Raw genomic sequence first — 13932 nt, forward strand, 5'->3', positions numbered from 1 at the left:
CATCCTTTCCTTAACAATTTCTCGCTGAGTAATAAAAATAATCCTACAGTTACAAAGTACTTTTATTTTCTGGAGAATCATTCACTGACTTTGCATTCAACGACGAATTCGCTGTTTTATATATCATTTTCATTAACGTAATTACGAAAACTAATATAACCTGGAAAAAATCTTCAGGCGCAGGTACGAACGATGCGTGAGTGCATAATCTTTCCCAGCAGGCACCTCTTCTCAGCGCTGCGTTTGACTAGGCCTAGGTGTATAAGGAGTTTTGGAAAGTAATTAAGACGACAGTCTTTTTGTTTCTGGCTTTATTGGTATTAACACTTTTTTCCACTGCTGCTTGGGCCCTAGTTGATCCACTGGGCGACCAGCTGCTCGATCCTGTCGTGGGCTGCCGTCAGCTGTGGGATGTCCAGAAGTGACGGGGAGTACAGGTCCGAGCAGTGCGACTCGTCTGTAAACAGGAAACACACCAGGTCACCTATACAGTTGCAGCAGAAACGCAGGAGTTCTTTATCGACCGGCAGCATATTTCCTATGGAACACTGGGCCTTCATCAACAATCACCACTACACGTTGTTGTCTGCTACACTTTTTATCTTCCCAGCTCTTGTTCAAATGTGTCACTTCCTGGTATGCATATCTTAATCAAATAACCTGAGGGCCACCCCATTTCTTTTATCGTAGTCCAAGTAAGGAGCGCCTTTGCTGGTGGTACTGCGCCGTGTCTGAGAGTGACGGTTTAATTACATGACATTTTTTGTACCACTATGTAGGTAAATGTGCCTGAAAGCCCATGTTTTGTAGCCTAAGAATAAATCAGAAACGTTAGTAATTTTGTTTCGAGCTTATTCCATTTGTGTTTGTTAACGAGTTATAGGAATTACCCCAAAGCAAACCTGAGCATTCATGTAATGCAAGTTCTGAAAATACTTAGATCCTAATGTACACGATGATAAAGAATTATCAAACCAATTAAGGTGTTATTATATTTAGAGGAGCTGACGTATCGACTGGATAAACAGTAAGATAAATAACAAAAATGGTAACAATAGGTTGGTGTACTTTGGTTAAATCAAATATTTTCAAAGTCAAGCTTCCGGTATGCATCAAACAGAAAGTCTACCTTCAGTGTGTAGTACCAGTTCTGACCAGTGGTGGTCATGTATGATCTTTCAGTATGAAAAGCACTAAAAATCGTTCAACAAGGAGAGGAGAAATGTATATCAGGCTTACTAACACCAGCTAAAAAATAGAAGAATAAATGAGGGAACAAACTGGAGGGGCAGACAAAATTACAGTCTTATTGAAGGAAATGAACGTTGGCAAGGAAGTTGACCAATATAACGGTTGTTAGATGGAACAAGTAAGTTCTTCACTGGTTTCTAAGACACAAGGGGAACGTGCCACGGTCATTACCTCCATTTTCTGTTCCAGTCGCGTATAGTTCGCGGGAAGAACGACTGTCTGAAAGCCTCCGTGCGCGCTCGAATTTCTCTAATTTTACATTCGTGATCTCCTCGGGAGGTATAAGTAGGGGGATGCAATATATTCGATACCTCATCCAGAAACTCACCATCTCGAAACCTGGCAGCAAGCTACACCGCGATGCAGAGCGCCTCTCTTGCAGAGTCTGCCACTTGAGTTTGTTAAACATCTCCGTAACGCTATCACGGTTACCAAACAACCCTGTGACGAAACGCGCAGCTCTTCTTTGGATCTTCTCTATCTCCTCCGTCAACCCGATCTGGTACGGATCCCACACTGATGAGCAATACTCAAGTATACATCGGACGAGTGTTTTGTAAGCCACCTCCTTTGTTGATGGGCTGCATTTTCTAAGGACTCTCCCAATGAATCTCAACCTGGTACCCGCCTTACCAACAATTAATTTTATATGATCATTCCACTTCAAATCGTTCCGCACCCATATTCCCAGATATTTTACAGAAGTAACTGCTACCAGTGTTTGTTCCGTTATCATATAATCATACAATAAAGGATCCTTCTTTCTATGTATTCGCAATACATTACATTTGTCTATGTTAAGGGTCAATTGCGACTCCCTGCACCAAGTGCCTATCCGCTGCAGATCTTCCTGCATTTCGCTACAATTTTCTAATGCTGCAACTTCTCTGTATACTACAGCATCATCCGCGAAAAGACGCATGGAACTTCCGACACTATCTACTACGTCATTTATACATATTGTGAAAAGTAATGGTCCCATAACACTCCCCTGTGGCACGCCAGTGGCACTTTAACGTCTGTAGACGTCTCTCCATTGATAACATGCTGTGTTCTGTTTGCTAAAAACTCCTCAATCCAGCCACGCAGCTGGTCTGATATTCCGTAGGCTCTTACTTTGTTTATCAGGCGACAGTGCGGAACTGTATCGAACGCCTTCCGGAAATCAAGGAAAATAGCATCTACCTGGGAGCCTGTATCTAATATTTTCTGGGTCTCTTGAATAAATAAAGCGAGTTGGGTCTGACCCGATCGCTGTTTCCGGAATCCATGTTGATTCCTACAGAGTAGATTCTGGGTTTCCAAAAACGACATGATACGCGAGCAAAAAACATGTTCTAAAATTCTACAACAGATCGACGTCAGAGATATAGGTCTATAGTTTTGCGCATCTGTTCGACGACCCTTCTTGAAGACTGGGACTACCTGCGCTCTTTGCCAATCATTTGGAACCTTCCGTTCCTCTAGAGACTTGCGGTACACGGCTGTTAGAAGGGGGGCAAGTTCTTTCGCTTAGTCTGTGTAGAATCGAATTGGTATCCCGTCAGGTCCAGTGGACATTCCTCTGTTGAGTGATTCCAGTTGCTTTTCTATTCCTCGGACACTTATTTCGATGTCAGCCATTTTTTCTTTTGTGCGAGGATTTAGAGAAGGAACTGCAGTGCGGTCTTCCTCTGTGAAACAGCTTTGGAAAAAGGTATTTAGTATTTCAGCTTTACGCGTGTCATCCTCTGTTTCAATGACATCATCATCCCGGAGTGTCTGGATATGCTGTTTCGAGCCACTTACTGATTTAACGTAAGACCAGAACTTCCTGGGATTTTCTGTCAAGTCGGTACATAGAATTTTACTTTCGAATTCACTGAACGCTTCACGCATAGCCCTCCTTACGCTAACTTTGACATCGTTTAGCTTCTGTTTGTCTGAGAGGTTTTGGCTGCGTTTACACTTCGAGTGAAGCTCTCTTTGCTTTCGCAGTAGTTTTTCTAACTTTGTTGTTGAACCACGGTGGGTTTTTCCCGTCCATCACAGTTTTACTCGGCACGTACCTGTCTAAAACGAATTTTACGATTGCCTTGAACTTTTTCCATAAACACTCAACATAGTCAGTGTCGGAACAGAAATTTTCGTTTTGATCTGTTCGGTAGTCTGAAATCTGCCTTCTATTACTCTTGCTAAACAGATAAACCTTCCTCCCTTTTTTTATATTCCTATTAACTTCCATATTCAGGGATGCTGCAACGGCCTTATGATCACTGATTCCCTGTTATGCACTTACAGAGTCGAAAAGTTCGGATCTGTTTGTTATCAGTAGGTCCAAGATGTTATCTCCACGAGTCGGTTCTCTGCTTAATTGCTCGAGGTAATTTTCTGATAGTGCACTCAGTATAATGTCACTCGATGCTTTGTCCCTACCACCCGTCCGAAACATCTGAGTGTCCCAGTCTATATCTGGTAAATTGAAATCTCCACCGAAGACTGTAACATGCTGAGAAAATTTATGTGAAATGTATTCCAAATTTTCTCTCAGTTGTTCTGCCACTAATGCTGCTGAGTCGGGAGATCGGTAAAAGGAGCCAACTGTTAACCTAGCTCGGTTGTTGAGTGTAACCTCCACCCATAATAATTCACAGGAACTATCCACTTCTACTTCACTACAGGATAAACTACTACTAACAGCGACAAACACGCCACCACCGGTTTCATGCAATCTATCCTTTCTAAACACCGTCTGTGCCTTTGTAAAAATTTCGGCAGAATTTATTTCTGGCTTCAGCCAGCTTTATGTACCTATAACGATTTCAGCTTAGATGCTTTCTATCAGCGCTTGAAGTTCCGGTACTTTACCAATGCAGCTTCGACAGTTTACAATTACAATACCGATTGCTGCTTGGCCCCCGCATGTCCTGACTTTGCCCCGCATCCTTTGAGGCTGCTGTCCTTTCTGTACTTGCCCGAGGCCATCTAACCTAAAAAGCCGCCCAGTCCACGCCACACAGCCCCTGCTACCCGTGTAGCCGGTTGCTGCGTGTAGTGGACTCCTGACCTATCCAGCGGAACCCGAAACCCCACCACCCTATGGCGCAAGTCGAGGAATCTGCAGCCCACACGGTCGCAGAACCGTCTCAGCCTCTGATTCAGACCCTCCACTCGGCTCTGTACCAAATGTCCGCAGTCAGTCCTGTCGATGCTGCTGCAGATGGTGAGCTCTGCTTTCATCCCGCTAGCGAGACTGGCAGTCTTCACCAAATCAGATAGCCGCCGGAAGCCAGAGAGGATTTCCTCCGATCCATAGCGACACACATCATTGGTGCCGACATGAGCGACCACCTGCAGATGGGTGCACCCTGTACCCTTCATGGCATCCGGAAGGACCCTTTCCACATCTGGAATGACTCCCCCCGGTATGCACACGGAGTGCACATTGGTTTTTTTCCCCTCTCTTGCTGCCATATCCCTAAGGGGCCCCATTACACGCCTGACGTTGGAGCTCCCAACTACCAGTAAGCCCACCCTCTGCTACCGCCTGGATCTTGCAGACTGAGGGGCAACCTCTGGAACAGCACAAGCAGCCATGTCCGGCCGAAGATCAGTATCAGCCTGAGACAGAACCTGAATCCGGTTCGTCAGACAAACTGGAGAGGCCTTCCGTTCAGCACTCCGGAATGTCTTTCGCCCCCTGCCACACCTCGAGATGACCTCCCACTCTACCACAGGTGAGGGATCAGCCTCAATGTGGGCAATATCCCGGGCAGCCACAGTCGTAGTCCGATCGGGGGATGCGTGGGACAAACTGGCCGTCCCCAACAAACCCCCATCCGGACCCCCACAGTGATGCCCATTGGCAACAGCCTCAAGCTGTGAGAACAAAGCCAACACTGCCTGAAGCTGGGAGCGAAGGGATGCCAACTCAGCCTGCATCCAAACACAGCAGTTGCAGTCCCTATCCATGCCAAAATATGTTGTGCAAAGAACGTCTGAACTAATCTACAGAGAGCACAAACAATTCGACACAAAATTTAAACGGGTATTAAAATACAAGATTGCCTAGTAAATGCAGTAATGCTGTTACTTGCGCACTGCTGACACACTGCTCGGCGGCGGAAGGAGACTACGCGATTTTACACTATTCAGGTACTAAAACGCGATGCTACAACTCTCAAATTGGTAACTATATTCAAACCTAATCGTAGTTAGTACAACGCTCTTGAAGATTATCCGTACTACGGACGTCCCAAACCGCAACTACAGATGAAAACACAGAAAATTTGAACAAAATTAAACTGGGTTTATGACACTATGACACTACGAACAAGACAAAAGATATGTTCACACAGATTTTTGATCTTTGGAGGCTGTTGTATCCTGAATGCTGACCACAAGAAAATGAAACGAATTCCTCTGCAATATTACAGAGCCCACTTTCGAAGTTGCTGTGAGTTCAAGGTGTTACTATACGCCGTAATTCCTTTACGTCAGAAGAAAGTATACGTAACCGGCCCTTAATCCCTTATCACAAAATATTTCTGTTCCATCTGTAGATTTTTCACCTAAAGGTAGTTCGTTACTTATTTGCATCATCGGTAATTCATAATTGTGACCTGTCTGAATGATGTGGAATAGGTCACATATACAGGGTTATTACAAATGACTGAAGCGATTTCACAGCTCTACAATAACTTTATTATTTGAGATATTTTCACAATACTTTGCACACACATACAAAAACTCAAAAAGTTTTTTAGGCATTCACAAAAGTTCGATATGTGCCCCTTTAGTGATTCGGCAGACATCAAGCCGATAATCAAGTTCCTCCCACACTCGGCGCAGCATGTCTCCATCAATGAGTTCGAAAGCATCGTTGATGCGAGCTCGCAGTTCTGGCACGTTTCTTGGTAGAGGAGGTTTAAACACTGAATCTTTCACATAACCCCACAGAAAGGGTTAAGTCGGGAGAGCATGGAGGCCATGACATGAATTGCTGATCATGATCTCCACCACGACCGATCCATCGGTTTTCCAATCTCCTGTTTAAGAAACGCCGAACATCATGATGGAAGTGCGGTGGAGCACCATCCTGTTGAAAGTTGAAGTCGGCGCTGTCGGTCTCCAGTTGTGGCACGAGCCAATTTTCCAGCATGTCCAGATACACGTGTCCTGTAACGTTTTTTTCGCAGAAGGAAAAGGGGCCGTAAACTTTAAACCGTGAGATTGCACAAAACTCGTTAACTTTTGGTGAATTGCGAATTTGCTGCACGAATGCGTGAGGATTCTCTACCGCCCAGATTCGCACATTGTGTCTGTTCACTTCACCATTAAGAAAAAATGTTGCTTCATCACTGAAAACAAGTTTCGCACTGAACTCATCCTCTTCCATGAGCTGTTGCACCGCGCCGAAAATTCAAAGCGTTTGACTTTGTCATCGGGTGTCAGGGCTTGTAGCAATTGTAAACGGTAAGGCTTCTGCTTTAGCCTTTTCCGTGAGATTTTCCAAATCGTCGGCTGTGGTACGTTTAGCTCCCTGCTTGCTTTATTCGTCGACTTCCGCGGGCTACGCGTGAAACTTGCCCGCACGCGTTCAACCGTTTCTTCGCTCACTGCAGGCCGACCCGTTGATTTCCCCTTACAGAGTCATCCAGAAGCTTTAAACTGCGCATACCATCGCCGAATGGAGTTAGCAGTTGGTGGATCTTCGTTGAACTTCGTTCTGAAGTGTCGTTGCACTGTTATGACTGACTGATGTGAGTGCATTTCAAGCTCCTGTCGCCATTTTGTCTCACTGCTCTCTCGAACGCTCTGGCGGCTGAAACCTGAAGTGCGGCTTCAGCCGAACAAAACTTGATGAGTTTTTCTACGTATCTGTAGTGTGTCGTGACCATATGTCAATGAATGGAGCTACAGTAAATTTATAAAATCGCTTCAATCATTTGTAATAGCCCTGTACTTTCTCAGGAAAAAAATTTGGTAACTTGCAGACTATTTACGAGATCTCATAAGCTATTATTTTAGATGCATATAGTGATTTATCCGTAACTATGTTCAGTTCGTTCAAGAAGACTAACAGGCAGATATGTATATTTTCTACTGACCGTACATAATATCTTAAACCCATAGCAGCTTCGAAAGTGGAATGCAAACCGCATTGCATACATTACAATTTTTTTTTTCATTTATTGTATTTCAATGTCCCATCTGGGAGGGGCTGGCAGCAGCATATGCGCTGCTCTTCAGCTGAAAGACATTAATTATACAATAGAAGACATTTAAAATTACAAAAAATTAAAAATGGTTCAAATGGCTCTGAGCACTATGGGACTTAACTTCTGAAGTCATCAGTTCCCTAGAACTTAGAACTACTTAAACCTAAATAACCTAAGGACATCAGACACATCCATGCCCGAGACAGGATTCGAACCTGCGACCTAGCGGTCGCGCGGTTCCAGACTGTAGCGCTTAGAGCCGCTCGGCCATCCAGGCCGGCTTAAAATTGCAAAGGAGAAAATATGGAGTACATAAATATAAAAAGGGGGAACATAATGCAGAGAACAGACAAAAAGGGGGCGACTCTAAAATGGAGATAAATACCTGAAAAAAGTATTGCACACAAGAAAACCTCACACTGGGACAATTAATAGAAGAACACAAGGGGAAGTATGGCTGAAGCATAAAAGTAGCGATGGACGGCATATCACATAACGATTGCTGACAGTAACACTATGTACAAGTCCTGCACACAATTAAAATCACAGATCTGGACACACAACACTGATGTAGCACACTGATGACGATGAGCAAACACAGGATCTGCCAGGGGCATGAAGATGAGGGAGAAGGATAGAAGGGAGGGAGGGGTGGAGAGGGGGGAGACGGGCGGGGGCGTGTTGAAGAAAGCTGGGGAGGGAAGGATGTGTGAGGGATACAGTTGAGGAAGAGGTGCAGGGACTCAGGGGAGGAATGGAGGAAACTCCGCTCTGGGAGAAGGAGGGGAGAGGAAAAGGGGGGCCCTGGGGAGGGGAGGGAACAAGGCCAGGTTACAGTTGAAGGAAGGGTAGATGTCAGGGTGAAGTTCAACATCCAGGAAGGGAAGGTGCTGGAAATTGCCCTGATGAAGGAGATGGAGGGTGTGGAGGTGGAGAGAGGGAGAGATACAGCGATAGAGGTGCAGCAATGGGTGGGGGGTGGAGAGGAAGGAGGAAACCTGGGGGGGTGGGGGGGGGATCAAGCCTGCAGACAATGTAAAGGATGAAGAGATGTTGGAGGAAAAGGAGGAGATGGGAGAAGGGGATGAGGTCATACAAGAGTCGTGTGGGGGAAGGAAGGTGGATACAGAAGGCAAGGTGGAGTGGCGGAGTGCGTGGCGTTCAAAGATTTGGAGGGCCTTTTGAAAGTGGGGGGGGGGGGCAACGCTGGCATAACAGAGGAACAGAGGATAGGATGGATGAGGGATCTGTAGGTGTGGAGGATGGAAGGATGCAATCCCCATGTCCAGTCAGACAGGAGTTTCAGGAGGCAGAGGTAGGAATGGACTTTCTGCTGGAGGGTCAGGAGGTGAGGGGTCCAGGTGAGGTGACGGTCAGGGGTGAGGCCAGGGTATCTCAGGGTGGGGGTGAGCTGGATAGGATGACCATAAATCCATAAATGGTGAGGTAGAAGTCGTGGAGACGGAAGGAGTGGGTTGTGCAGCCTATGATGATTGCCTGGTTTTTGGAGGTATTGAGACAAAGGAACCACTGGTTACACCATGTGGTGAACTGGTTGAGGTGGGTTTGGAGGATGCTTTGGGACCGTTGAAGGGTAGCATAGAGAACCATGAAGGTGGTGTCATAAGCATATTGGAGAAGGTGGTACTCTATAGCCAGAAACTTACTTTTTAACATTTTACTAAGGTTGCAGCACACGGGCTCACATCTTATATAGTAATAATAAAGTTTGTGTAACAAGGCTAAAATACAACACATAAAGTCTCAACGAGAACCCACAGTTGAATTAGTTAAAATGTGAAAGATATGTTTACATATGTACTAGAAGACTGAAATATGATATCTTCCCATTCTTCAGCAAAGTGTGTGTGTGTGTGTGTGTGTGTGTGTGTGTGTGTGTGTGTGTGTGTGTGTGTGTGTGTGCCGTCCAGATAGCGTTGAGAATTGAGAATGGAGAGTAGTGTTGTGGTGACGTGGGCTAGATGAGCAGTTCTCTGCTAAGCTGTGTCAAATTGTGTTCTAGAGTAAAAACGTCACTCACATGTCGACGAAAGAGTTTTCCTAACGTTTCAGTTCCCGAGATGCAATCAACAGTTGACATGGTCTGTTCACTGTACACCACAATGTTTTGCTAACCTGTAAGTATGGGAGTACATCATCCACACCTACATTTACATATACATATAGACTCTGTAACGCACACTAGAGGGCAAGGATGAGCGTATATTGTACCAATATTACAGGTTGTCTGTCGTACCTCTTCCATTCGTCAAAGGCAGACGGTGTTAAATCTAGTGAATATTGTGGCTGCTCCAACGATTCCTGTTCAATATACCACCATATAGCCAAAGCATGTTTATTGGAAGGCGAACTAATCTGGTAATTTTTTTCTTTTGCAGACAGTGATTCTTATACATTTCTGACAACATGTACAAAGAAGCTGCTTTATATCCTAGAAAACACTGTACTAATCTACTTGACAGATAAAATCGACTTTTTGTGAACTTTAAATTCCCTTATATACTAGCAGCTTCACATCTCGCCCATAGTAAATAATTAAGACACCTAACCAGTAGCATTTGTTTTAAAACTCTCCAAACATTGCATTCATGCCACGCAGAATTACTGTTGAGCACGGTTCCAAGATGTGTGATCGGCGTGCGGAGCAAAATCAAATCCATTACTGGTGTTTGCTGCAGCAATCCCTCTGACAAGTTTTTTCTGGTGTGCAGTGTTCAGCAGGTAGTCATAATATTTTGGCACGGCCACACACAATGTGTTCACATGTGGCACGACCCTTGCTTTAAGATGACATGTACGTCTAAATTATCGGATAGCACTTTGCTGCAAATATTTTACATCCAGAAGCGGAATGCTCGGATTGAAGGTAAGCTATGGCATGCATATAATGGTATTGTATTGGTGTGAGATACTAACACTCAATGACGATGGCTGGAGATGATTCGCTGATGTCCTCGAGGACTCCGAGTGCGTGCCACGGGTCGAGGCCGCCGTTCACGAAAGCAACGTTGGTGACGTTGGGGGTGCGACCCCCGTACAGCAGGTTGGCCTTCCTCACGCCTTCCTCTACCCTCTCCGCCGTGTACCTGAAACAGCGAAACCACGAAAACGCTGTGACAGTGTTGCTCCAATGGTACCTACACTGTTTGCCCTGGTCCGCCCAAATTTCGAAAATTATACAACAATATTATGATACATTTACTTTTTTATGAATTATAGTGAGCGTATTTTGAGACAGTTGAGTATTAATTTTTAATGTAAATACGAAAAAATAAAATGGTACCAGCAGCTATAGAACTGTGCACATATAGAACGTAAATCCTGATAAAAACCAATGAAACTAAGTTTCGTAAGCGCCGATATGAACCAACTTCATGACTAAAAAGAAATTGTGATGCGATCGTCAAAACTGGGTACGTATTAATTAAAGATCTTTTGCTCAAAACGATCATTTTCTCATATTCCATTCAGCGCCTTGTGGAAGATACAGTGCTACACGTGTGGAGAAAAATGCAAATTCAGCACTGGTGTTTTCTGCACCAACCTAAAGTAAGATTTTCTAGTGTGCAGTGCCCTTCTGGTGAGCATACTGTAAGACCTTCAGTAAACACACCATCAGATTATTTGACTTGTCGCTCTAACGAAATAGGCGAGTGTCAGCAATATGTCTTATGGTCTTATCGTGGCGCGTTTATCTTCTGCCGTTAGGTCAGACGATAGAAAGGCCACTTGCACACTTATAGTAGCAGATTGACGGTAACCAACTTTAAACATAACTTGATTAATATTCACACACATTTATTAAAATAATAACAAGCATAAAAATTACTTAAATTGGTCCTGGATGCTATTTACAATTGACAATCTGAAGTCCTTTGGTATTGGTATGTTAATCTTATTCTCACATATATCTCTGATACTTGACAAAAGTGTCTATACATTTATCTTCATGGCTATGTACAGGAATATGGTAATCGTATTAGGTGCAGACTGAAACTTGACTATAGACTGGTACAGACAAATGCAGACTGGTACAGACTGGTGCAGACAAATAAAGACTGACTAATCGGAGGTCTGTACACTTGTTATAATACCTCGCGCGTTCATGTATCACTGCGCGAGTGTGATCCACGAGGAGAAAAGGTTCTACGTTAGCAGCAATCTCATTTGCTGCATTACATATTAATATGCGGATCGGCGGAAGCAGAATTTGGTCCGTCTCTATGGCAGCGCCATCTCGTAGTGTGGAGACAGACGAGCGCTGCGCCTGCACTGTTGTGCTTAGCGGGGCGCGCTCTAGTGGGAAAGTTGTGTACGCACTGACTATGCGGAACTATGTACACAACAGTCCTCTATAGTCAGCGACTGGTTTTTATTTTTAATATGCGAGCCACTTCCCCAGGACAAATCGAATGTCCCAAAGCCATCATACTTTCAGTCTGACCATAACATCCAACAATGACAAAAATCCAGCTTTTTCCGTTTTTCTGGTGAGCTGGGTATCTTCATGAAAGGAGTTAAGACGATGCAATTTGTATTCTACGGGGGGCCAGACTGTGGAAGTGCCGTCAGTTGAGTATCAAGGAACGATTGGTTGACCCTTCACAGCCCATGTATAAGCACAGGGAAAAAAATATAACAATTTCTTTCGAACACTAGTCAGTGAAACAGTTCTTTGTTTTCGTTATATAAAAATCGACATTGTTTGCGTTACACACTGATGTTGTGCGACGCAGTTCTTAGCGTCACTACAGTGCGTACATCCACTAGGTGATCCTCCCTCCGGCATATGGGAAGTATGGTAAGGATTTGATAAAGATGCTCCAATTAGACCAACAGCTACAAAGACTCTGAACTGCTTCAAGGATATTTGTTAGTGATTGCAGTGTTCTTTATAAATGATGAAAGCATTTACAACAGTGACAACGACGAAAGTGGCAGAAAATTCTGTGCCACCAATTCTTGCTTTTTCTATGAATCTCATAGCTTTACATTTGCATAATGTTTTCGTCTAGAAGCTGCATACAGCCATTGTAATCCCTTACAAAATATCCCCACCGGAGCCATCCTTACATTTCCGAGATACTCTGCTTACGTTTTCAATACTGTGAAATTTCCAAAGAAACTGCAACGGTTTGCGATCTATTCAGCTATTGGTGTGATTTCATAGCTGCTAGCCTGCTGCATCGAAACTCAAATTTCACCAGGGCTAAAGGTAGATTTATTGTCACAAAAATCAATAACAGTATATAACAACAATCTGAAATTCATAATAAAATATTTTGGGTGGTTTCAAGGTGAAACGACTCGCACTTTACGACGATTTTAATGGCTACATAGGTCATTACGTCCCAGTGGTTTCAAAATGAAACAGCCCATACTTTTTTAAGAAACGAAACTGGTTATCATAATTATTAATGAAAATATCTTCCTAAGTGAAAGTGAAGTGTAAGAACTAAGTATTATCTTAAATTCCAAAGGTCTGATACAGAGATGTTACAAATTCAGTATATAACTAAGTCTGGGTTGCAAGCCCCGGTACTCAGTGCCACATTACGCTGAAAAGGCGGCTTATCTTCAACAGTCACTTTGCTGCTGCAAATAGTTGTCGCTGCTGACGCTAGGTGACACCAGCAGTCAGTGTGCAGAGCTGGCCTCGAGATAAGACCATCGAGCCGGATAAGAAAGCGAAGTAAAAATATGGTATCACACTGAAACCACTGGGCCGGATATCCGCTATTTAAATGCTGGCCAGCAACGGATGAATGAAGGTTTCACATGGTGATCTAGTTAGTCTTCTGCAAACTTTCCTAGCTAAACATGATACACATGGAGGAAAGAGTGTACCGGAACAAATCAGTTATGTCCGACTGAAATTCTGAGAATAAAACGCTCGAATGCACAACATACATCAGAAAATGTTCTTTACTCCAGCTAAATGAAGATCGAAAGAAATCAACGTTTACACGTGGAACGATTATTGAAATACTACCTACAAGAAAGAGCAATAAGCAGCCTAGGCGCCCTCCAGCCGTACTTACTCTGAGCCGAAAATGAAGGAGCACATGTCCGTGTAGTAGGGCCGAACGGCTGGTTGGCAGAGTCCGTGGTCTGGTAGTAGCCGAAATCTGTGCACGTCTGCCACAACCACTGGCGCACTGCAAAACAGTGGGCGTCACACTGCTTTGAATGAAACGCCTTGATGAACGAAGGAATCAACGTAAACCTTATTATAATATTTAAGAGAAGCACAGAAGTTAGTTAACTGCACATGATGTACATTTTACTAGCTGAGTGAGAAAGTGTGATTGCAGGGACTTATCGCTGGTACGCTCCCCGTGAGACCCACATTTCCAACTTACTGTCCACACACTACATTTCTAGTGCCCTGCCAACTATACTCATTAATCAGGGCATTCAATCTACCGATTCCCGTAAGAGTTTGAGCAATGTGAGTGCA

The 13932-nt window shown here is 44.1% G+C and overlaps 1 protein-coding gene across 1 annotated transcript in view; it reads right to left on the reverse strand.

The window, feature by feature from the left end:
* Nucleotides 1–350: 350 nt before the first annotated feature.
* Nucleotides 351–13932, reverse strand: part of LOC126481884 (putative serine protease K12H4.7) — a 78769-nt gene continuing 65187 nt past the window's right edge. Inside the window, exons 6-8 of the mRNA XM_050105844.1 lie at nt 13510–13630; nt 10389–10558; nt 351–457 (exon numbers count right to left, since the gene is read on the reverse strand). Of these exons, the coding sequence (XP_049961801.1) occupies nt 351–457; nt 10389–10558; nt 13510–13630 (398 nt within the window). The remainder of the gene's footprint in view (nt 458–10388; nt 10559–13509; nt 13631–13932) is intronic.

This window comes from Schistocerca serialis, chromosome 5 (genome assembly GCF_023864345.2).
Source record: "Schistocerca serialis cubense isolate TAMUIC-IGC-003099 chromosome 5, iqSchSeri2.2, whole genome shotgun sequence".
Lineage (NCBI taxonomy): Eukaryota > Metazoa > Arthropoda > Insecta > Orthoptera > Acrididae > Schistocerca > Schistocerca serialis.